Source organism: Pseudorasbora parva, chromosome 12 (assembly GCF_024679245.1).
Source record: "Pseudorasbora parva isolate DD20220531a chromosome 12, ASM2467924v1, whole genome shotgun sequence".
NCBI lineage: Eukaryota > Metazoa > Chordata > Actinopteri > Cypriniformes > Gobionidae > Pseudorasbora > Pseudorasbora parva.
Genome location: NC_090183.1, coordinates 40819289 through 40845777, shown reverse-complemented (window position 1 = coordinate 40845777; position 26489 = coordinate 40819289). Strand labels below are relative to the sequence as shown.

At 37.2% G+C, this 26489-nt stretch overlaps 1 protein-coding gene across 6 annotated transcripts in view; it reads left to right on the top strand.

The window, feature by feature from the left end:
• rap1gapb (RAP1 GTPase activating protein b) overlaps positions 1–26489 on the top strand; it is a 98843-nt gene that overhangs the window by 40641 nt on the left and 31713 nt on the right. For 2 of the 6 annotated variants that reach the window (XM_067460298.1, XM_067460297.1), the window contains exons 1-3: positions 1868–1989; positions 6558–6593; positions 22993–23089. In XM_067460298.1, coding sequence (XP_067316399.1) covers positions 1946–1989; positions 6558–6593; positions 22993–23089 — 177 coding nt within the window. In that variant the 5' untranslated portion in view covers positions 1868–1945. Of the gene's footprint in view, positions 1–1867; positions 1990–6557; positions 6594–18358; positions 18459–22992; positions 23090–26489 lie in introns of those variants that run through there. The other 4 variants (XM_067460301.1, XM_067460304.1, XM_067460305.1 and 1 more) reach the window with 3 other exon arrangements.

The following is a 26489-nucleotide window of genomic DNA, read 5'->3' as shown; positions in this document are numbered from 1 at the left end:
TGAGCACAAAAATATACACATGCCTTTTGTTGTTGTTGTTAAAAATATGTTTTATACATACAGTCATGTGAATACTCCTCTATGATAGGCATGCTTTAAATGTTTGAATTAAAGTAATTTCCGGAGCATAATTACAATATATATCAACTAATATATATATATATATATATATATATATATATATATATATATATATATATATATATATATATATATATATATATATATATATATTAGTTGATATATATATATATATATATATATATATATATATATATCAACTAATATATATATATTAGTGTGTGTGTAGTAAATCCTGAGGCTTATAAATCATACAGGATGAGTTTTTTTTTTTTTGATAAAGTAAAAATGAAGAATGTTTCCTGTGATGGGTAGGTTAAGGGACAGGGGCAGTGTAGGGGGATAGAAAATATGGTTTGTACAGTATAAAAACCATTATGTCTATGGAGAGCCCCCACAAAGATAGTGAACCTGTGTGTGTGTGTGTGTGTGTGTGTGTGTGTGTGTGTGTGTGTGTGTGTGTGTGTGTGTGTGTGTGTGTGTGTGTGTGTGTGTATATATATATATTAGGGCTGTAACGATACACCAAACCCACGATTCGGTTCGTATCACGATTTTTGACCCACGGTACGATACAAACCTCGATATGGGGGGGACAAAACAGTTTTATTCTGTACAGTATTCTGTAGCCTATTTTGCCATCAATACCATATATCTGTATGGTCAATAGGCTACTGCCGATGTTTTCTTTGCGGTATCAATAGGCAATATATATTTAACATGAAGTATAGGGCCTCCTGTACATCAATACCAACAGAAGCGCCGCGTCAGACACGCTTCTGGTGTGCAAAGAAAGAGAAAACGCCACGCAGCCGCCCCGTGGATGACACGCAACAGAAACGCCACGCTCACACCACGTTGCCAGCCGGTTGGGGAAGCTTCTTGAAACACTTACGGCAAATTGTGTGGGTCTCGTCAACTACACGATTGCCATCCTTGTTCTCCACCGGGTAGCTGAAATGTTGCCATACTGCTGACTTAAAAGTTGGACCTGGAGAGGAAGGATAATTCTGGGAGTTGGAAGGGGTGTGTCGCGATTCTGCCTTCTCACATCGCGATACAGGTTCGTGGACCTGCGTATTGCGATTTCGATTTCATATCGCATATCGTTACAGCCCTAATATATATGTCAATTTCTGTCTTGTGGACTATATATCTTAGTTAGGACAGAACTAAATAAAAAATAACATGCATTTTTTATGATCTTTTATTTGATTAAAATTACTGACATTTTCACAGATTCTGTAAGGGGTTCACATACTTATTCTTGAAACAGTGTATACAGTACACACACTCATGTTGTGTTTTCATTGGGACTTTTCATAGACTTCATGATTTGTATACTGTGAAAACTGTATATTCTCTAAGCATACCCCTAAACCTTCCCATCACATTGCCATCCTTTTCAGGACATTTTGTCCCCAAAACATTGGGTATACCAGGACCGCACGCACACACGCACACACGCACACAGTCTCTCTCATGACTGCACTTAACTCATACATCTTGTAAGAGCTGGATCATACAAAAGGCATGTTTTTTTAAATAGTTTTTTTTGTATTAATCATGGCTAGGTTTGGGTTTGGCTCATACATATTTGTACGCTTCATATTTCTAAGAACTGACCACATGGTTCTTTTTTATCACTTGTCTCCAAGACATAATTTAAAAACAAGCACCTGCTCATAGCTGTGGATCCTCTGTCTCAGGTAGCGAAAGGGAGGGAAGAGGAGGGATGGGAAGCAGAGAAGGAGGGACACACTCTCACACATTGAGACAGAGGCACAAAACAAGTACCCAGTGTCAAAGAGAGACAGAGGAGAAGAGACTGTGAGAGAAGGAGGTTAAGAGGGAAAACAGAAGAATGTCTCACAGGAAGAGGAGCTTTACTTTTGGAGCGTATGGGGGGTAAGACAGACTACTGGGTATTTGTGTATGCCACAAGGACAGATGATGGTGACTTTGAATTCTCATTTGTTTTTTGAGTAACCATTCACAGAGCAGGAAGCACATTGCTGGATGTTTACATGCCATTGCAGTTAATGTTCACTGGCTACTCTGGTTTTTAGGTGCCAACTGCCAGTTCTATGATGCAGATGTTGACTACCTGAATAAGCTGTTGGATTTGTTTGTTTAAAATCAGGTGAATTGTTTATATATCAGACTTTTCATAGTTAGTTTACCTCGAGCAATACATTCAGTGTTATCAGCACACATGATGTCTTCTAATCAATGTTCATACTATTTCTGAATGCTTTTTTTTGATTGGGTAATGTATGTTTCTAGGTGCTGATTAATTTTCTGCAGGCATATTAAGTAGTTCCAGGTTTGTTGACCTCATTAGTCATTAGTTTCCAAATTAGTAAAAACATTTTTGCAGTAAGGAAGTAGTTCTTACAACTTTTCTGGATGGTAAAAACCTGATAAACACATTATGTACATGCGGTAAACATATTATATGTGGAACAAGTGACACCGGATTGTTGAAAATAATTAAAAATTACTTTTTACTAAAAATTACTATTTTTTATTTTTATGGAATATTGCTGTATTTATTATGAATGATTTCTTCATTTACATCCCAACCTCCCAACCTACATTGTATCATTTGAGAAGCTGTTTTTCACAATATAGGGAAGAAAAGACTACCACAACTTCAGTTGGTAAATGTCAACTTTAATGCAGTTACGTCTATTTAAATGTGTATAATTTAATTGTCAAGTCAGAAGAAGGATTTGGCTTTTGTTTCTAACGTGTAACTATCATTTATCTGCCTTTACACAGGCTGTTTAATGCTGCTCAGAGGTGGCATAATGCATTTACTCAACAATTGTCACTGTGTACTTTGATACTATAGGGGCTGAAGTGTGTCAGAGTAGGCATTCGTTTTTAGTGGAGGTTGTTAGGTTTTTAGTTTCATTTATTCACAAAAATAAGTTATTATGCATGTGTCTTTAATGCTTGCAGACATGCTGTCACTTGACACCATCTTGTTGTTCTTGCTTGGTTAGTATGGTTCAGTTGGAATGATGTTTGATGATGATAGTAAGATGATGTCAGAGATTTCTCAGATGTGTTTCTTTGAACAAAGAGGGAAATTTAATGATTTGTGACATGTTTTTTTATTCCCTGAAACTTTCTATGTGAAGTTTAAAGCACTTTTATGTTGAAATAACAGATTATGGAAATAGAGCAACCTTAAATGATAGAAATTGTGTATTGGGTAGTGTAATCTGCTGGTCTTTGGCATTTTACCCGTCATCAGGTTTAACAGGTTTGTATTTTGGATTGCTTAAGCAATCTGAAACCAGTTATGTGTGATCCTGTGTGTTCTGTTTACTGACATATGCTTGTACAAACACACACTGATCCCCCATTTGGTGGTTTAAAGGCTTTGTTCCACAGTCAGCGTCTGGGCTCCAATATTTACTCCTGAACTTGTGTGTTTACAGTGAATTTGTGTAGACAGAGTAGTTTACTTATCTCATATACTGTTTGATTACATTTTTAAATTGAAATCATTTTTTGCAATTTCCTATGACAAATCTTACAATGCCTTTTACACCTATACGTTGCAAAAAAATATTTGAATTTAAAATTTTAAGTGCAATCAACTTGGATGTTTAAGTCATTTCAACTTAAATTGCATTAAACTATCTTTAAAAAAAAATGTTGAATCTTGAATGACTCTACTTATCTTGATGAGTTAACCTAATGTAAAAACATGTTGTCATTACTTATTGATGATATAATTTTTTAAAGGGTTCCAAAAGGTTTTTGTTTTATTTTTCAGTGATGCCATGAAATAACCATTTTTGGTTCCCCAAAGAAACTTTCAGTGAACAGAAACAAAGTACAGAATTATTTTAGACGAATATGCGCTTTGTTACTGTTTAGATACATTTAAAATGTTTCAATTTTTTTCAATTTATTTTTTATTTGATAGGGACAATGCTCACTGATCAAAAACAGGTTGCTGTAAACAAGCCAGAGTTAGCTACAAGTGCTAGTTTTATCACACTTTACTGGTAACATAAGACATTTGGCATTATCAGCCCCATTGCATTATTATACATTATATTCATGGGCGAGGCTAAGGAGGGGCTAGCCGCTAGCAGGTGCTTCAGCACCCCCAACAAAGACTAAAGAACCCTCAACCATTTTAGCTGGAAGTAATTATATGCAGACTCTATTCTAATTAATGCATAAGTAAGTACATAAATAAAAAAATAAAAAACATTTTACTCATTAAGCGTACATGTGACGTGACATGTCACATGAATTGTAGCTTTCGCACTTAATAATGTAGCATTTCATTTTTGGAAACAAAACAAAAAATGGAGCGGTTCCTTCTGTAAAGTAAGTAGGCTAATTGCTGCCACATAGCAATGCTGCATCTTACTTTTTCCACTTAATTATGTTAATCAACAAGATATGTCGTAGATATTTTCTCGTAATAATGTGATTGTCGTAAAAACAACTTATATTTGTATCCTAATAAGGACATATGTTGTACAGTGATGTGTACAAATTAAGCCTTTATCCACATTAGAGAATTCATATAGTCTATATGCCTTTGCCACACTTGCATGTATTTATCATATAGTATTAAAGTATAATATAATAAAGTAGGCTATATTAGTCTATATTAGGCTATATTAAAACATTTACTAACCAATGACGATTCTATTGTGTCCGTAGAAGGTTGTGTTCACTTTTCACAATCAACATATGAAATAAAAACAATTATATTATAGGCTAATATTTAAACATAGCCTAACTAGTATGAAACTAAATAGGCTACAGTTTTTTGAACCCATGGTTTAGAAGACGGTTTCATTCGCCATATTGGGCGTTGCACTTTCTCCCATTCATAATCAGAGTACACTGTATTCCTAAAGTCTTTGCTTAAACTCTGTAAACTTGAATTTTTTTCGCTCAGTAATTCTTGATGTATACACAATACAAATGGTTAGGCTACTATTATATACATGCATATTGTTGCATTTTTGTATTGCGATATATTGTGACGGATATATTGTTTCACCCCTATTTAATACTATGAAGTTAAGAAAATATCAGGGATGAATATAAACATACATACATACATACACACACACACACACACACACACACACACACACACACACACACACACACACACACACACACACACACACACACACACACACACACACACACACACACACACACACACACACACACACACACACACACACACACACATATATATTTTATTATAGAATTGCTCCTTCTAACATGGCCTTAAAATCTGCAATAAGCAATTCAAGAATATAAATAAGCATAAAGTACTACCATTTGATTAAACAATAGAAACATAATGCAATTAAATTAGCTTTTTAATCAGTTGACCATTCAAAACAAATGTGAAGAACTTTTAGCTAAAGTAGCTAATAAAAGATCACTGTCCTTTCCTACAAGGTAATGGAAATATTTGTTACTCTACCTGAAGTGTTGATTAATTTTGTTGACACAACAGCCAGTCTTTTCCCTTGCGTTCAGCAGACAGTTGGAGGACACACCAGTGCTGTGACTGACAGCCCACAAGCCCTGCGGATGTCTGACATTTAGAGCAAAGGCAGTGAATGGAGATATCCTGATGCGTTACTTTGGTCTCAGTCTTTTGTTGAAAGATTTGGTCAAGGATATTGGTCCTTGTTCGACACTTTCTCGTTTTTAACAAAACAAAGGTGTTTATAGAACCACCTTGTGGCAAGAACCCAAATGACACCAACATGTTAGCCAGGAAAATGAGGTCCCTTTTTTCACGCAAGATTACCATTGTGTTCAGCATTGTGTCTCAGTCTTATGAAAGATCTTATTCAAAAAGACATCTGAGGGCAGAGCTGTTTTTAAACCAAGCGGAGTCATAGGCTCATAGCGTATTCTTAGAACAAAGCCACAGCTGCTCTTCAGAGAAACGTCAGAGAAGCTGCTTCTCTCATTAGCGTCTCACAAACGCGAATGCCCTCTGTACAATCCTACGACTTTTTGTCTGGCAGAATTGTTGAGTTTTCCTTCAGAATCACTCAAAACGTTGTGGAGAAACACAAAGGAATAAGATCAGGGGTTAAAGATGTCGCAAAGATGGCAGTCAAGTGATTTTAGAGATAGCAGTTGCTTGTATTAATTGATGATGTGCTCAAGTGGTTCTTCATTATCCTACTGACCCTTACCCTTCGCTAACTTCATATATTTCATCATTATCACATCAAGTCAAGTGTTAAACTGCATGAGGAGCTTTGGCAGCGCTGAATTGATTAGCTGTTAGCATTTAGCAGGGTCTGGGTGGCGATTGATTGCCAGCAGGTGTTAAAAGTGTCAAATCAATTAGTGCCGGTTTTGAGTAATTACTATAAGAGCTTTACAGTTGTGTCAGTATTTAAATGCTTTTGGCTTTTGACTAATAACATGTTTTTTTTTCTTCTTCACAGAGTTGACAAAACCTTCTCCAGGTCAAGACACATTTGGTAAGTCCATCTCTTTCTTTAAGGTAGTTTACACACCTATAGTGCTACACCAATGTATATAATGTGATGCAATGTTAGTAAACTCATTTTTAAATATATTTAATTTATGCAATATTTAAACAGAAGATATATAACATAAAATATTATCCATTGATACATTTTATAGATAAAAGAGGAAATAATAACAGTTTCCAAGTTGGAAGCCAAAGTTCAAGTGACAATTTATTGGACTTTTCCAAGTAGGAATGTGGGAATTTAATTGGAGGCAGCACACTGTTGTTAATTGTCAAATTGGGTGCAAGTGGGTGCAATCAAACAAACAAACAAACAAAACCAATCAGTGATTTGTCTTGTTTTTTGTCTAAATATCCTTGTGTAGAACAAGGTGATTTTTTTTTTTTGTGTCAGATTTATGCTACAAACAATGAAGTAAAACATAAATAAAACATATTTTAAGTATTTTCTTTTAAGCTACACAGTATTTTTTTATGAATTGTTTTCTTCAAAGTGTTAGTTCACCCAAAAATGAAAATTATTTCATTAATTACTCACCCTCATGTTGCTGGACACCTGTAACCCCTTCGTTCATCTTCGGAACACAAATGAAGATATTTTTGTTGAAAGCTGATGGCTGAGAAAGGCTTCAGAAAGGCCTCCATTGGCATTCAGTACATTCCCACTGACCTAATCACCAGACCCATAAAGACACTAAAGACTTCGTTACAAAGTCCATCTCTCTACAGTGGCTGTACAATAATTTTACCAAGAGACGAGAATAGTTTTTGTGCAAAAAACAAAAACAAAATAATGACTTAATCCGCCAAGATATTGTCTTCCGTGTAGGTCTCGACATGTCTTGACGCGAACTCACCTGGAACTCATGTTTTGAACGGTGGAGCTGTGTCTTGTTGTCGCGCATGCGTCGAGTTCACGTCAATAACTTAGTGGATAAAGTAATTATTTTGTTTTTTGTGTGCACAATAATTATTTTTGTTGCATTGTAAAATGATTGTACAGCCACTGTAGTGAGATGGACTTGGTATCGATGTGTTTAGTGTCTTTATGGGTCTTGTGATTAGGTCAGTGGGAATGTACTAAATGCCAATGGAGGCCTTTCTGAAGCCTTTCTCAGCCATCAGCTTTCAACAAAAATATCTTCATTTGTGTTCCGAAGATGAACGAAGGTGTTGCGGGTGTCCAACGACATGAGGGTGAGTAATTAATGAAATAAATATAATTCTTTTTTCTTTCTCAGTGTAGTGCACCAAAACCCCTTAGGTGCTATTGTAATGTTAAATAAAACCTGTGCCTTTCATGTCATTAAATTTCCCCCCATTGGACAGGGCACAAACTTTCTCATCACATTCCATAACCATAAAGGTCACCTCAAGTACTGTAATCGGTGTGTGAGTGGTTGTGAAGGCAGATTGGCTCCGGTTACCCCTCAAATACAAGCAAACTCTGAGATAGCTTTGGCCTGGTGGAGGAAAGGTTTACGTCTGCTTGACTGACAGCGTTATTGCTACAGAGGGAGCTGGTTATGTGTAAAGCTGGTTCATAATGGCTGTGAAGAGGATGTGTCTGGAGAGAAGAGGGAACAGGGAAGGGAGAGGGCGAATGTCGGAATGTAATTATGCTGGGACCTCAGTTTCCCTCCGCGTGTATCATCCCAAATGTGCGCCGCAGTGCATGCTAATGCGACGAGAGACCCAAGAGAAATGGTGCACATATAAACTAGCTTTATTTTAGCTATCTTTATAATATTCTTTTTTCCTTTTTTTCTTACAGTTGTTTTCCTCTTTTATATCCCCATCTATTTGACTTTTTCACATACTCAGGCAATAAGTGTTTCAAGAGCTCGCTTTTGTTGCATAAAACATGAAGTAACACATTAAGCACCATTACCCTGAGGTTTGATTTTAGATAAGCATCCAGATTCAGTTAATCGTTGAATATGAAACCACTAGATATGTATATTTACACTGTATAGTTGTTTTATTGGTATCATCTATTACTGCTGTATTAAAGGAACTGTATGTAAGAAATGTATTTCAATTAATCATAAAATGGCCCTGGCACTAGACATTAATAAATCATGTTAATTTCAAATACTTATATCAATGACAACAGTATATTGTCATTTAAAAGTTGTTGTTGCAGCCCTCAACTGATGTTGATGTTGTCATGTTGTGTTTTGGCCTGAAGCTCCGCCCTCCACCTATCGACCAATCACAAAGTCAGTAGTGTTTCGGCATCCGGGTTGCCAGCTCTGCTCGTTACCACAGCTGCAGATCTACAAATGTTCCAGCTGGAACCTGCAGCCAACCTGGCAACCTCGATTCAGGGGGAGGGGGAGAGGGGAGGGGGATACAGCTGCAGTACCAGTTCCGGACACAAACTTACATACACTTCCTTTTATCTTTGGCATATTACATATAAATATACCTCTAATTGGATGGCTATAATTTTTGTTTTTAATTGGGCGATGCAGTATTTTGTATTTAAAATATAATATTTTTTAACATTTGCTACATTTCAAAACACATTATTTCTCTTTTCATTCCATTTAATTGTTTGATTATGCAACCAGCTCTGCTATTTATTTAAGTATGCACAGTTATTGATCAGTTCAAGAATCTCAAAATAATATCACCCGATTAAAATATAAAAATAAAAAACACATTTTGCCAACATTCTCCTCAAACACAGTACTTACCGTAATGAACAGACTGTAAAAACAGGTTAAAGTGCATTTATTAATTTCACCGTTTGCCTTTTAAAGGGCTCTTTTGTCATGGATGTTTGGAATTTCACTGCACTTTGCGTCCGAACACTTCCTCTCATGTACGCCCACTGCCGCTGTCAGAGCCTGTGCTGTTTAGAGACACAATGCTTTTATGATTAGACCTATTCAGATCAGTATTACGCACCAGCTTGGTATTCTCTTCTGCATGGCATGAATGTCTCTGCTGTTACATTTGCCGAGACGTGGCCCGTGTAGGCTTTTCTATAGGCTGTTCTTCATCTTGCAGGCCTTGAGAAAATTGTTACGACAGCTCTTAGATTTATAAGAAACCGAGTGTAAAAGGGCATTTGGAGGCGAAAGTAAAAGCTGTGTGCTGGATGTTGTGTCCCCACGTCCTTTCTCATGGGGCGAGCAAGTGCTCGGGAAGCTGCTAGAGAGAACAGGGATGCTTTTAAGCGATGCCGTTGATGCAGCATGGGTTGGATAAATTACTCTGAGAGGACAATGTTAATACTCTGGTGCTTTGCACCATGGTACCGAATGATTGTTGCAACCCAGGCTCATTGGAAATACGTTACTCTGCCTACATTTTTGCAAAAAATATTACCACTTAGCGCCTCCGGTGGACATTTTACCCCAAAAGTGCAAGTAAACATACCTGTAGGTACATAATTAGGGTGTTGCAAAAATGTAGGCAGAGTAACGTATTCCCAATGAGCCTGGGTTGCAACCTCATGTTTAAATGCCATGGTATTTATATGGGACACCACCCAAGTTAAATAATTTAACTTATTTTGTTTTAAGTTGTTTTATTTTAAGTTGACTTTAATTTAAAAAAATCTGTTATTTATTCATTTACATATAAATTAATTTTATTTATTTAATTGCACATTTATTTTAACATGCCCTGCCTATTAAACATTTTTTAATTTTAAGTTGAGCATTTTGTTTGGTTTTGTTTAACTTTAGTTTTTCATTATATTTTTATATCATGGCTTAAGTTGACAATTTTTTATTATATTTTTATATTACTATTATTCATATGTGTTTTAACAAACCCCTGCCTATTAACCTTTTTTGTGAGTTTTTTTTTGTTTTTTTGCTGTTACAATATTTACACCAAAAAAAAGCTGAATTTGAAACAAAATATTTTTCGACCATTGATGAAGCTGTTTATGAAATTAACATTAACATTAATTAATTTATATTATTTGGAGAAGCAGACAGGGTTATTGAACCCAACTTATTCCACAAATAGATATGATGGCATTATCATTAGTGAACTGACAATATTAAACCATTCTGAGACATTGCATTGACTAATAATCCAACATGATCACATGAGTGCGTATCAATAATATGATTGTGGAATGTATAAGCCAAAATGAGTTTTGGTGTGCATATGGTAGGCAATTTTTCACGATATGCACTTTATGGTGGGTACGCACGAACCCCCCACCCCTATCCTAACCAAAAGCGTGTGTCATATACATGCCATAAAGTACGTGTCATATGCACGCAAAAAACTGTGTACCATATGCACTCATTTTGGCGTATAGATTCCATGACATTGCATGATGCGCATTCTCTTGTGATCATGTTGGGTTATGCAATTTTTCAGAATGGTTAAATATTGTCAGATCATTAATGATAATGCCATCATATCTATTTGTGGACTATAAGTGGATATTTTTAATCATTTAAATGGTTTTGGAGTAAATAATTGTTTCTATAAAATCTTGTTACCATAGGATATAGCCAACAGTGCTTTGTTTTGTTTTGACTAGATTCCGTGAGGACACTGTCTGAGGACAGCTTTAAGGGACGTTAGTAAGCTATGCCTCACAGCGACATAATTTAAGTCATCTAAGTTGACAGGATAAGTATACCCCGAGAGATCTGTGCTTTAGCACAATGTGCTTCAGTCTAAAAGACATTATTAAAATGCCACGTTTAAGTTGGCATTCAAATTTTTATCAGATATATGGTGTTGTGGAGCTCCGGAAAACATATTTCCTCTTACCTGACGTCTGAAAAGCACGAGAGCAGACTGGAACTTTAGTTGGGTGGGGTTTACAATGGAACAGATTGATTACATTTCAATTTCTTGCTGCATTGCAGTCTGAATTGTTAGAAGACGTGCATGTGAACTGGTTGGACAGAGATGAAAACTCTTTTGCATGGGGTAATGGGGTATGTTGGAACAGCAGGATGTTTTTGCATTATCGGCATCCTCAGTATCGAAAGTCAAAGCATTTCGTATCGGCAAATGACATCTTCACATTGGATAGAGTATGGAGTCTTCATTTCACACTGGAAACTCTATTATTCTGTGTTTTCCATGTGGGTGCATACTTCATATATCCAACTTTTTAATATCAACTCAAGATTTTTATGCAATGCTTTATTATTGGAGTTCCACAAAAAAGGATGGAAATTATTATCAGTTAACGAATTATTAATTCAAAAATAAAAAATGTAAAACTTTTGACTTAATTTAACAATTTATGTTGACAGCAATATCTCAAATTCCTCTCACTCACATTATGAACTCTTTAATGGCATTTTCTTTAAAATATATAAACTGGCAAAAATATATAATTGTTCAAATAATGTAATATTTTCTTAGCCTGACGTGGTCATACTCAATTCTAGTCAGAATATGAGTCTGAATCTGCTCCATTGGGCTGTGATTATGGGGCGTGTTTCAACCGAACCAGGAAAGACCTTGATTGGACAGACCTACAACCAATCAGAGCAACGAAGCGACGTCAACAGAGCTCAGCTGCACTGTGTTGCCAAGTCCGCGTTTATTTATTTTTTGCGGGTTGTTTTCTATGTCCGTGGGTTGTGACTATTATGTGATCTATAGACCCATGAGTGTGAATTTTAGCAGGCAACCTTGCCAAAATAACACACATTTTACCCCCAAAACGCCATTTTCCCCCGGAGAACCCCCCGAGAAGCTATTGTTTAGGGCTAGTAGTTGGCGGGTTTTGTTATAAAAACTTGGCAACCCTGTCTGCACACACACTGGTATCAGGCTGGAATACACAATCTTTGCCGGTGTTTAAAAAAATAACATAATTTAATGATACACAGAGTACTTACCCAACATGATCATCATTTCTGAGAGAAATTGTGAAGGTGAATGCATATTCAAACAAGCTCTCCGTTTAGGATTTGAACAAATATAATCCAAGCCCCTTTGATGACGTGATGATTACGTTACTGTTGATCATCTGTCCGTCATCGTCTAAAGCCCGCCCTGATGATTTCATTGAATAGTTTCTGTTCAGGGATAATTTCTCCTCTATGGAGCAAGGCCAGACCGAACTGCCCGACCTAAAAAAATTGTGGGCGTGGCTTAGTTCAGCTGGCTGGCTTAGTTCATCTTTTATTTAATATGCCTATACTCCCCTGCTAAAATTCAGTTTTACAAATACAAAATCCAATCAGACTGTTTTTAGTGTAAAACTAGCCAGGTTAGAAAACAAACAGGATGATAGCCCAGTCTGAGTTTTTATTTTTATTTATTTATTTATTTTTTTAAACTGTTTTAAAGGAACTAAGAAATGTATTTCAATAAATCATAAAATGGCCCTGATATGTCACTATTTCTTATCCCATGCGAATTGGCCAATACTATTACATATGTCCTGTGGTAAAATTACATTACTCCATCTTGTAAAACTAATCCCGTCCGAATAAGGCTATAGTGTATTGTCAGCCAAAATTTGAACCTTTATTGTTGTAGTCTTTTGATAGCTTTCCTTGGTTAATAAATTCTTCTGATAATATTTCTGAACGTTGCAAAGGCTTAACAACATTTGCTAGTTGGAATATTTTTAGCCATATAGTGATTGAGAGATGGAGGTTTAAACCTGGGAATGGGAATTTGAAATAGACCTGATTCCTGTCAGTTTTATTTCTGAAATAATTCCCATGACGCCAAAGTCAGGCGAGAGCCTGGGTAGTGTCATGTGTCTAAGATCAGATGGGTTGTTTTGAAGCATTCTTGTCTGTGAATACAGTTTTCTTTGTGCAAATGGATAAAATGAATAATCAAGATATTGTTTCAATACAGAATTTGGGACATATAATTCCATTAATTTGCATAATGTATTTATTCAAACACACTTTGTATAGGATTATTGTGTTTGCATGTAACCTTTTTAATGAAAATACCACCTATATTATGCCTCCATAGTTACAAAGGCATTATGATTTGTTTTTAGCATGTTGCTATCGTGTTCTGGGTCTCCATTATGCCCTTATGGAATTTTGGTTTCTTGCCACTTGTCACCTTTGGCTTGGCTTGCTCAGTTGGGGACACAAACATTTCAATCTAAGTATTCAACTAAATATCCAAATAAAATTAATTACTAAATTAACTATATCAACTAGGCGGCAACTTGGGCGGCAGTGGCTCAGTGGTTCATGTAGGTTGTCTACAAACCAGAAGGTTGGTGGTTCGATCCCTGGTTCCACCTGACCAAGTGTCGAAGTGTCCATGAGCAAGACACCTAACCCCAGCTGCTCCCGACGAGCTGGATGGCGCCTTACATGGCTGACATCGCCGTCGGTGTATGAATGGGTGAATGTGAGGCAAAAAATGTAAAGCGCTTTGGATAAAAGCGATATATAAATGCAGTCCATTTAACTATATCAGTGATCTGCCCACATTGTCGCTATATGTGATACATTGAAACGAGCAGATGACAACATCCGTAATGAAGCTGTGAAGCTGCTTTGAAACAATCTTCATTGTAAAAGTGCTATATAAATAAAGTTGTCTTGTCTAGGTGGTTGCTAGGATGTTTCTAGGTCAGTTGTAATATTATAGTAATATTAAGAGTATGTTATCACATATTACATAAACTCAGAGAAAAGCAAAGGTCTTCAAAATTGACAGTCCAGTTTAACTCAAAGAAATTGTAACTATATAACTGTTGTATTGTATTGTAACTAATAATAATAATAAAAAAACTTAAAGGAATAATCCCAATTTGAAATAAATACATTTTAGTTTTTATGAATTAAATTAATTAGACATGCTTTTTGATTATGATTACAAGGCCATGTTTACCACTATGTGGCATCCCCTCTTCTTTTATAACAGTCTGCAAACATCTGGGGACTGAGGAGACAAGTTGCTCAAGTTTAGGAATAGGAATGTTGTCCCGTTCTTGTCTAATACAGGCTTCTAGTTGCTCAATGTCTTAGGTCTTCTTTGTTGCATCTTCCTCTTTATGATGCACCAAATGTTTTCTATGGGTGAAAGATTTGGACTGCAGGCTGGCCATTTTAGTACCCAGCAATGTTTTGTGAAATAAATATGTGCAATCAAATAAATAAATACAATTATAAATGAGTTAATAACAAATAAAAAATACATCTTAAAAATGTTATTTGTCTGACCACAGAACAGTTTTCCACTTTGATTTCATTTTAAATGAGCCTTGGCCCAGAGAAAACGCCTGCGCTCCTGAATCGTGTAGATATGGCTTATTTTTTGACCTATAGAGTTTTAGCCGGCAACGGTGAATGGCACGGTGGATTGTGTTCACTGACTGTTATTTTGGAAGTATTCCTGAGATCATGTTGTGATTTCCATTACAGTAGCATTCCTGTATGTGATGCAGTGCCGTCTAAGGGCCCAAAGATCACAGGCATCCTGTATGGTTTTCCAGCCTTGACCCTTACGCACAGAGATTGTTCCATATTTTCTCAATCATTGGATAATATTATGCACTGTAGATGATGATAAATTCAAACTCTTTTCTCTGAGAAACTCGTTTCTGATATTGCTCAACTATTTTTCGCTGCACCATTGGGGGAATTGGTGATCCTCTGCCCATCTTGATTTCTGAGAGACAGTACCACTCTGAGAGGCTCTTTTTATACCCAATCATGTTGCCAATTGACTTAAGAAGTTGCAAATTGGTCCTCCAGCTGTTCTTTGTATGTACATGTAACTTTTCCTGCCTCTTATTGCTACCAGTCCCAACTTTTTTTGAATGTAGCTCTCATGAAATCCAAAATGAGCCAATATTTGGCATGACATTTCAAAATGTCTCACTTTCAATATTTGATATGGTATCTATAGTCTACTTTGCATAAAATATAAGTTTGAGATTTGTAAATTATTGTATTCCTTTTTTATTCACAATTTGTACAGTGTGCCTACTTTTTTGGAATCAGGTTTTTATTTCATAGGGCCCCAAACATGTCATTTTTGTTCATCCTTTAATAAATGGTTGTTAAATTGTATACGTTTAATTTCAGTTGATTAGACATGCTTTTTGCTTTCTAACATTTAATGTAACCATTAAAATTAAAAAATGGAAAAAGTGGAATCCAGAATTTCATTTACAAAAAAAGAAAAAAAGGAATTTGGGAAGAATAAAACCGATTTCATAGGGCTCTGGATACTTCCCATGCCATGACAAAAGGAAAGCTCTTTTAATTTCAATGGTCAGCAGTTATTCTAGCCCTTGAGGCTGGTTTTTGTTTGTTAACCTGAAGCCTGTCCCGGACCCTCCTGCTGTGGGCAGAGTAAGAACCATTCATGGAGAGAATACTTGAAAACAGGTTTGACTTCTCCACTTCTCCACTTCTCCACTTCTCCAAGAGCCAGGAGTGAAACTCCAACTGTCTCTGAGTCTCTGTCTACTTGGGTGTGGACAGAAAAGCTTAAGTGAGAAGAGACCAGGTTCATTTGCTGCTGTCCATTTGCGTGGAGCTGCTGAGAAACATGTTGGGGAACTCAAGAAATGGGAATGACAGAAGGTTGAGCTTTTCCGAGGCTGTACTACTTAAAGTGCACCACCTTTGGTAAGATACAAAGTTGTGTGCAAGGACTTTGAATATTTTAGGGTCATAGTCATCCTAAAGGAAATTTTTACTGCGCAAGAGATTGATTCATTTTATACCTTTGAGGATTTGATGGAGTTCTCAATTATGTTTCGTTAACTTTCTAATCTGAGTTATTACAGTAATATAGAGTCTAATGAGATTTCCTCACTTTTACAGAGTACTTACAGTTTCAACTTGATTTCTTTCATTAGCTAAATCAAAAGTAAATTCAAAGTGGTTAAATTAAGTGTAAGTTGTAACATTGATAGATGTGGGTCTTTTTGATTTCCATGCATCACACATAAATTATTAATGCCGATAGTTCTGCTTTTATGTATGCTCTTTCTCAGCCACGTCATATGACAAAACAAGTGAAGTGTAGTGACATGTCGCATGTGTAGATGATTTTCAACATACATTGCTAAAAAAAGATTGCAAAGTGATCTAATTTGGTATTTCCTAAGTCTTGGGATATAGTTTCATTTTGTAAGATTTTACCACCCAGATACTGCATAAACTAAGGACTGATGGGAACTCTGTGGTGACAGTGGCTATGAAGGATGTTCCCATCTGAGATGGTCCTTCGGCTCAGTTTGCCTGCAGCGGTGGGAATGTTTTGGGATTGGCAGTGAGTCTGTTTGAAGTAGTCTGGAGGGCTGAGTGTGCTAATTGTAGGCTTGGCAGATAGCATCCTTTTAAAACTACATAAGAGGCTTGAATTACACACACACACACACTGAATGTTTTGCGTTCAAAACAAGTTAAGCCGTATTGATAGTAGGGCTGTCAAAATTGCTCAAAAATGACGTTCGAATATTCCCTCTAAAACGAACACGAATATTTGAACTATTCGAACATCTGGGCGCGCATTTTGTCAATGACGCGCATTAGCCTACGTCAATAACAGGACAAATTAATACAAAGAGACATTAACTACTCGTAATAGGTAGTCTATTTAAGTTTATACATATTTGACAACGTATTACTTACACAAAAACAAGTAGATTGTTATTATAAATTATATAATTATTATTAATATATATAATTATTATATATAAATTAACTAATGGCCAAGACCGCAGACCTCTCTCTCTCTCTCTCTCTCTCTCTCTCTCTCTCTCTCTCTCTCTCTCTCTCTCTCTCTCTCTCTCTCTCTCTCTCTCTCTCTCTCTCTCTCTCTCTCTCTCTCTCTCTCTCTCTCTTGCAGTTCGAAGAGCTTACGATTTTTATGAAAATTAAATATAGAAGGTGGTCTGGCGGAAGATATTTTACTTCATAACTTGTTAAATATTGTTAATTTTCTTACACAAACGAAACGGTAAATTGAACTTGGTCATCTTTTTCCCGACATCTCCCGATTTCAGGGGCATGTGAGTTCCCTAACATGATGCATGATGGGATATCATATGCTTAGTTTCGAATACCGCTCCTAAATAGACATGGGTCTTGTGCATTTACTTCTTGTCATGTGCACGTGCTTTCAAGTGGCCAAGACCGCAAGTGTGAGTTTGTGTCCATGTTGATGCTGTGCGTGTACAACAGTGCATACTCAAGGTGAATGTTGAGACAGAAGAGACCGCGGAAAGACTAAATAACCTGCTGTTCCAAGAACAGTAAAAAAAAAAACTTGGTTGTTTTTGGTTCTTGCTCCAAACTTTGCAGCAATAATGGATCTTCTATTTTTCTTATTCTCTCCGAGCACATGTCCTGTAAATGACATGACTCAGCGCAGCCCTCTAATGTCTTGTAGAGTATAGAAAAGTATTTGCTTGAAGATTCACTGTGATCCCCAACCAGGGTCCTTTTGTGTCCCATAGAAGAAAGAACGTTTTATGGGTTTGGAATGACATGAAGGGTGAGTAAAACAATTGTCACAATTTTTTTTTAGACAAAAGCAGCACTTTCATCAGCAGAACGAATGAACGCCGGTGTTGAAGGAAATGTTGCCATGAGAAAGAAAGATTGGAAAAATGTCAAAAAAGGTCAGATGAAGAGATGCAGAAACCATAAACTGGTGTGAAAGCAATAGACTGTGTGCTGATAACCCAAAAAAGGCGATAGAGAAGAAGAGTGAGTCATGAAATGGTGAGAGAAGCCAGGGGGAGGGAAAGAAACAGAAAGATTTGGGAGAATGAGAGAGCGAGAGAAAGGGAGGGAGGGAACGATAGGCAAGTGAGAGCTCTGTCCATCACCTGCCCATTTAGTTTGAAGCTGCAGAACAGATTGCTCGGCGCTGATTTGTCATCTAAGCATGCATACAAGTAAGTAATGTCTCACTCTCTTTCTCTCACTCCATCATTAGATCGCATGTCTTCTGCTGGTGTGAAGCTCAGGTGGTCATAGTGGGAGGCAGTCAGCTGAGGTGTCAGACTGTATTTGTGGAGCAGGTTGAGATGAAGATGAGCGAGCCGCTCGTGTGTGTGTGGGCTTGTTTTGGGGACATGTTGTTTTTGGTAGCGATGTACCAATACCATTTCTTGGTGGCTGTGTACTGATTTCTTACAAACTTGTAATTTAGGTTTAATATGTTTTGAACTGTTAACTCTTCTTATAATGACGTTAAATACAGGATGTCATAGCTGATTACCAAATGAAAAATACATTATTTTTCTTCATTATATCTGAACATTTTATACATAAGCATTGTATATACTGTTAGGAATGTCATTGGCATCTTTAGTTTTTGCATTGCAAGTGTTTTAGCAAATTATATTGATTTGCTGTGTGTTTTTTCACATAGCTCAAACTTACCCTAAGCGATGAATTTAGGATTGGGTGTTATTTAAAAAGTAAGTATGGCGTTTCTTCAGGTCATCTAATTATGTTTGGCCATGATTGTCTCTTAATGTACACTCTGTTCTGTAGTTCTTTGCTAGTGTCAGATAGCTTATTGCTAATTCATGTAAACGCAGTCAAATTCATTTGTATTAGCAGGTGCACCTGACAGACCCAGGGAGCAGCTCTGCTTTGCATTTTCTGTGTAAATCCTGTGACTCTTTCTGCCTCCAGGTTTTCCTGAGCCTTTCTTAACCCTTGGTCTTAAATGGGTCATGCCATACATTTGAAATACATTTATTTTGTATATCAGTGTTCTCGTCGCTCAGTTGGTAGAGCTTAGCACTGTTAAAAGAAGAAAAAGAAAACTCCAGTGTCACATGATGCTCTGGTTTTTGCTACTGTACCTTTAAGAAATAATTTGCTAACTTCAAATGAAATGGGTTGCCGATTTACTATCAGGTGCAGAGACTTCTTTATAATGTGCTTTGAAATGTTATGCGGAGCTGTAGAAACAGCGCAATTCAAGTGAACATTTGTGAAATGGATCAGAAAATGCAAGGTTAATTAAATGCATAGATTAAATATTTGTGTAGCCTTTTCATGTAATGTTCATCTTAAAAATGCCAATGCCCACACTCCCTGTCTCTGTGGGAATGTCACTGGCATTATGTGTGTTATATCATCCTCTTGTGTCACATCTCAGTCAAGCTCAGCTTATGTGCTGTGACAAATCAACAGCTTGTACCACTGTCAAAACTCCCTAACGACTTCAGGGGCTTTTCAGCACATAACCTGCCATCAGGCTAATGAAGTGAGTCAGCTCTGGCGATCCTCAAGAGGTAAAGATCTAACAAAAACATTGCTGCGCCTTTGGTGACAAGACATGATGTTGTTGGCATCTGACATCCCTCCTTTTCAAGATGTGTCTCAGCCACTTACAAATGGAAACGCCTTTTTGTCCTGCTTTCTAGAGTGACCTCGGTTTCATTTGGTTTTTAGCAGTATGCAAATTGTCACTTTTCTGTGCAGCATAAGCAGACGCTACTAAAAAACCTGCCAACTCTGACTCCTGGGAATTATGTAAAGTCAGCCAATAACGCTGGATTTTGCCATTTTGAGAATCTCTTGCCAATTTTGCATGCAGTATCCGTCAGACAGTGTGGGCTTGCCATCTGAAGGTGTATTCACACCAACTTTGAATAAATCACTGAAGGTCGCCTTTCAGGGGTCACTAGAGGTCATCTCTCATTAAAAGGATAGTTCACTCAAAAAATGAAATTGTCAATAATTGCTCACCCTCATGTTGTCCCAAACCCCTTAAGACTTTAGTTCATCTTCGGAACACAAATTAAGATTTTTTTTTATTTTTTATTAATCCATATCCATATTCCATTTCTGAAGAGACGTTATATGATGAACAGAATAATTTAGGCTTAATTTATAAACCTTCATCAACTCGCACACCAGTTGTGGTAAAGCACAATAATTTTTAGTGTGGGGAGACTAAAATTATGATCCAATTTATTCAACTAAATATACAAATAAAATTAATTAATTAGGTCTTATTTAATTCTATAAACTATATTACTGATCTGCCAACATTGTCGCTATATGATAAATTAAATTAAGCTGATAACATCACTGTTTTCTCCAGAACGACTGTACAGCCAAATCAAATTTTGTTGCAGTATTGTCCTGTTTAACATTGTGAAGCTGCTTTGAAACAATCGTCATTGTAAAATCGTTATATAAATAAAGTTGATTGATTGATAAAGCGTGTTTGCTTGATGTGCGGACCAATGAGGTTCATTCTGGTGTTACGCAGCACGTTTGAGCTTCATCAAGAGCCAATGAGGTTCATTCTGGTGTTACGCAGCACGTTTGGGCTTCATCAAGAGCCAATGAGGTTCATTCTGGTGTTACGCAGCACGTTTGAGCTTCAGCAAGAACCAATGAGGTTCATTCTGGTGTTACGCAGCACGTTTGGGCTTCAGCAAGAACCAATGAGGTTCATTCTGGTGTTACGCAGCACGTTTGGGCTTCAGCAAGAACCAATGAGGTTCATTCTGGTGTTACGCAGCACGTTTGGGCTTCATCAAGAGCCAATGAGGTTCATTCTGGTGTTACGCAGCACGTTTGGGCTTCATCAAGAGCCAATGAGGTTCATTCTGGTGTTACGCAGCACGTTTGGGCTTCATCAAGAGCCAATGAGGTTCATTCTGGCGTTACGCAGCACGTTTGGGCTTCATCAAGAGCCAACGAGGTTCATTCTGGTGTTACGCAGCACGTTTGGGCTTCATCAAGAGCCAATGAGGTTCATTCTGGTGTTACGCAGCATGTTTGAGCTTCAGCAAGAGCCAATGAGGTTCATTCTGGTGTTATGCAGCACGTTTGGGCTTCATCAAGAGCCAACGAGGTTCATTCTGGTGTTACGCAGCACGTTTGGGCTTCATCAAGAACCAATGAGGTTCATTCTGGTGTTACGCAGCACGTTTGGGCTTCATCAAGAACCAATGAGGTTCATTCTGGTGTTACGCAGCACGTTTGGGCTTCATCAAGAGCCAATGAGGTTCATTCTGGTGTTACGCAGCACGATTAAGCTTCATCAAGAACCAATGAGGTTCATTCTGGTGTTACGCAGCACGTTTGAGCTTCAGCAAGAGCCAATGAGGTTCATTCTGGTGTTACGCAGCACATTTGGGCTTCATCAAGAGCCAATGAGGTTCATTCTGGTGTTACGCAGCACGTTTGGGCTTCATCAAGAGCCAATGAGGTTCATTCTGGTGTTACGCAGCACGTTTGAGCTTCAGCAAGAACCAATGAGGTTCAGTCTGGTGTTACGCAGCACGTTTGAGCTTCAGCTAGAACCAATGAGGTTCATTCTGGTGTTAAGCAGCACGTTTGAGCTTCAGCTAGAACTATTGAGGTTCATTCTGGTGTTACGCAGCACGTTTGAGCTTCGGCAAGAAGTTTGTTCTTGTGCATCAAGCAGGTTCCTTTGAGCTTCTGTTTATATTAGCTGATCTATGTTTTAATGTTAATAAAAGCCTAAATTAAAACATATGAGGATTGTCTCTTCAGAATCTTTTTACTAAATTGCTCAATTCACATGGATTCATTTTACAATCTCTTTATGTACTTTTTAAAGTGTCAGTGTCATTTGTGTTTAGCTGTCAATGGAGGGATGGAAAGCTCTCAGTTTTTTTCAAAAAGATCTTTATTTGTGTTCCGAAGATGAACGAAAGTCTTGCGTGTTTGGAACGACACGAGGGTGAGGAATTAATAACACAATTTTCTATTTTGTGTGAACTATCCCTTCAAATTCTTTTTAATAATGTCATGCTAGATAGTTTATTCCAGGTATTTTAGAACAAACCTCACATTCATTCAAACTCTATCATCAGTCCTGTTTTCCCATTAACTGTTGGACAACCTCAAGCTAAATTCAGTGTAATAATAAAGCAATCATCTGACTTCAGTTGAGATGGATGGATCATCAGCAACTCATAAAACAAAGCAGTAAAACCGATACGTGCCTTCAGACAGACATTCATATTCGTCCAGACTGGCATGGAGGAACAGATTGTGTGCCAAATGGCAGGGGAGTTTTAATTGATTTAGGATCGGCTGTTAAAAGCTACGTGAGCTGAGAGCATTCGATGTGATGTGAAATAATGTGTTTGAACTGAGCCACTGGCTTGAATCAAATTACAGGCCAATGGAGGGAGGAAACAAAAATCAAGGGCTTTATTCTTCTTCATGCAGTGTGTGTCATTGAGCCATACTGCAGTCTGCGTTGACACACGCTCACAAACACACACGCGCACACACCTGTGTCTCTTTCAGCATCTTGTATTGCATACTAACTAATCAATTCCTTCTCAGCGAGAACAATCAATGATACTGAGCATTTCTAATCTGATCTTCAGATGAACACTTGTGCAAAATGTGATTGATGTCATTGCGAGTTGTTATACTGAACATGTTTTAGTTCTGAGTTTTTTTGTTTGTCCCCAGGAAACAAGATGGCCGAATCCCACGAATATCTGACCCGTTAGAACATCCTGGTCTTGTCAAGTCCTTTCCGCCTTCACCTGCTCCGACTCTTCTAAAGGTTAGGCAGATTTACCATTTCACCCCTCTTTCCTCTAATCCAGTTATATTTCAGCACGGCCTTAGGTTCATTTGGAGAAGTGGTAGGAATATCAAACAACAGTCTTCTCTTCATTTATTTCTTCCTGCTGTTCAGCTGTCTTTTCTTTTTTCCTTTGACAACCAACTATTGCAAAAAGATTAGCTGTTTTATTGTGTGTGTGTGTGTGTGTGTGTGTGTGTGTGTGTGTGTGTGTGTGTGTGTGTGTGTGTGTGTGTGTGTGTGTGTGTGTGTGTGTGTTACATATATCCTACTTTCAGAACCTTTAATGAACTATAGGTGAATTCAGGCTGATTGGGACACTTTTTGCCATTGAGATGAATTGGAAAAAGTGTCCCAATCAACCTGAATTCACCCTATGTACGATTTAGGATTATTTACTTGTAATTATACATAATTTACTGTTGTTATTATTATGGTATGTACATGTACTAATGTGTAAGTACATCACCTTAAAACAAAATGTTACCCAAACTTTCTATTCGTCAAAGAATCCTGAAAAAAGAAATGTATTGTGGTTCCAACATAAATATTAAGCAACATTGATAATGAGAATACATTTTTCTGGTAAATGTATATAAGAATGATTTCTGAAGGATCACGTGACACTGAAGAAAATATTTTACAATATTGCTGTTTTCACTGTATTTTTGATCCAATAAATACATCCTTGGTGAGAAAAAGAGACTTCTTACAAAAACATAATCTTACAGCACACAAACTTTTGAATATGAGTGTAAATAATTGTCTTTTCAAATCAACAAGGATATATAGTTGGCATACTACAGATACACATAACTTTTTTTTTACTTTTGTGCTTTATCCACATTTTTGTTAGTAGCCAATATACCAAAGGGGCATGTCTTCAAAGGGTACATGACACAGTCTCTGCCAGTCTCTGTGAATCTTTAGTACCAATAGAGTAGTATTACATCCTTCATATCTCTGACGAGTCTTTAGTTTTATCATATTTATAAAAGACAGATGCATTATACCGATTATTTCCAAAAATAGGTGAGCTGGTGCAGACATGCAGTAAGTGGAGTCATGGACACACACACACACACAACACACACACACATACAATGCATCATAGCATTATTCGTTGATGGACGTGCTCTTGCTCTCGTTCTCACTCTGGCTGACATCCGTGACATGTCTCTTCCATAAGTGCACAGGGCCATACTAAAAAAAAATCTATCCAAAACTTATTTGAATCCTGAAGGTGTGTATTTGGCGTAGAAATACCCCATCATATGTCCAACTCAGGTTCTTATCCTCCCCCCCCCCCCCACACATGTTTAGCATGACAATCCAACTCTGTAACAGTATAAATAAGTCAGAATGCATGAAATAGCGTTAGACCCCCCTTTAAAGTTCATTGGTTATCTCACATAATAAATTCTGCAATGACATTTTAAGCTTGATTGACAAATAGATAGAGAAAAGCATATGGGTATTATTATAAAGTATTATATACATTTTTTATTTGATGAATTCATAATTGATTCATTCATTGTATTTTTAGTCAGCATTCCTAATCCTCCATAAAAGTGATCCTTTAGTAATTCATGTTTAATCTTGTGAAGTGTGTAACCAGATAATTCTGTGCTAGCACTCTAATTCCCCCTCAAGGACTAATATCCAAGTTTCACTTTAGACATTATACTTTGTGAGGAACGGAATACTAATTTGATCCGAAAAGAAATTCAAGCTTATAGTCAAGATATCCCGATGAACCACAAATTTAAAGCACTTCAGTAGCACCTATGAGCTGACCCAGAGGGGATCCATTACTGAACTTGACAGACCCTCAGTGAGCAGAGCCTAAAAAGGTACCACTCTTTTAGTTGTTAATATCAGTTGTTAAAGGGATAGTTCACCCAAAAATGACAATTCTGTCATCATTTACTTACCCTCATGTTGTTCCAAACCTTTGGGTTTCTTTGTTCTGCTGAACACAAAAGAAGATATCTGAGAGAATGTTTATAACCAAGCAGATAGAGCAACCATTCACTACTATAGTAGGGAAAAAATACTATGGCAGTGAATGGTTGCGATATCTGCTTCGTTACAAACATTCTTCCAAATATCTTCTTTTGTGTTCAGCAGAACATCGAAACTCATACAGGTTTGGAACAACATTAGGGTGAGTAAATGATGACAGAATTGTCATTTTTGGGTGAACTATCCATTTAAATAAGACTTAAGGTAGTTGAAGATGAACCATTGTTTCTTCAGTGCTTGCTCTTCTCCTGGAACACCTATTCCCCTCATTTAACTCCCAAGTGCTTTTTAATTGAACCCATCTGTGTCTCTGAGCAGCTCTGAGAGCCATTAGCACAAGGGCTTCTGGGAACCAGGACGACTGAAGTGTCCGTGTTTAGGGATGTCCTAGAATGATTAGTGTCTCTGTGGCATTTTGAGCAGTAGAATAAGTTTAGCTCAATCTAGATTGTTAAACATTTACGTATTTCTCGAAGTGTCTCGTAATGCTTATACAATCATCTCATCACATCCGCAGAGCCACACTGGGTTTATAAAGGCTGTGAATTTCCTTTCTGCATGATCTAAGTGAAATTGGATTTTAAACAAGTTACCTTGCGATGCACGTTTTAATTCAGTGTTTATTGCATGCAGACTTTAGACTTTGCATTGTGGTTTTATTGTATTCCACAACTATTAATAGTAAGCAATATTGTATAATGCAAAAGTAAGATTTTGTGGTACACGGAGTTTGCTGATTTTAGGTATCACATTAAAAAGAGCCTATTTGCAATATTTTTTCTATCTCAATTGTTCCATTTTAAAGCATATTAAGACTTTTAAATGCCAAATGTTACATTATATTTGTTTTTGTGCTCCTAAAAGCATTAAATTGCCTGATGTTTTCCTGTCTGCTGCCTTTCATGTCACACTTCAAGATGGAAACTAATGAATGGCATGGAAATGTGTTCATCATTGTTCCGCAGTGTAATTCATCACCTGGATATTTATGATGAAAAAATACATAACCACTGTTGTTAACTATAATTAAAATTACATTAAAAATATAAAAACGCTATTTTTCTACAAATTTACTTTGTCTTTTAGTTTGTCAAGAGAGGGTCCCCCTACAGTTTGGAAAAAATAATGTCCTCAACTACTGTCGTAAGATCTGTCCTCCTACAACAGGGGATGCCATCGCGCGTGCATTTGTTGACATGACAACCCTGATAGCCCTGAACTAGTGATGCGTGGGTCGTCCCATAACCCGTGGACCCCGTATGTCTATTTAATGGTCGCGGGTGCGGGGCAGGTTGTAAAAATATATACAGTGGTGCGGGCCAAATAACTTCATAAAAGTGGCGCCGCGGGTCGG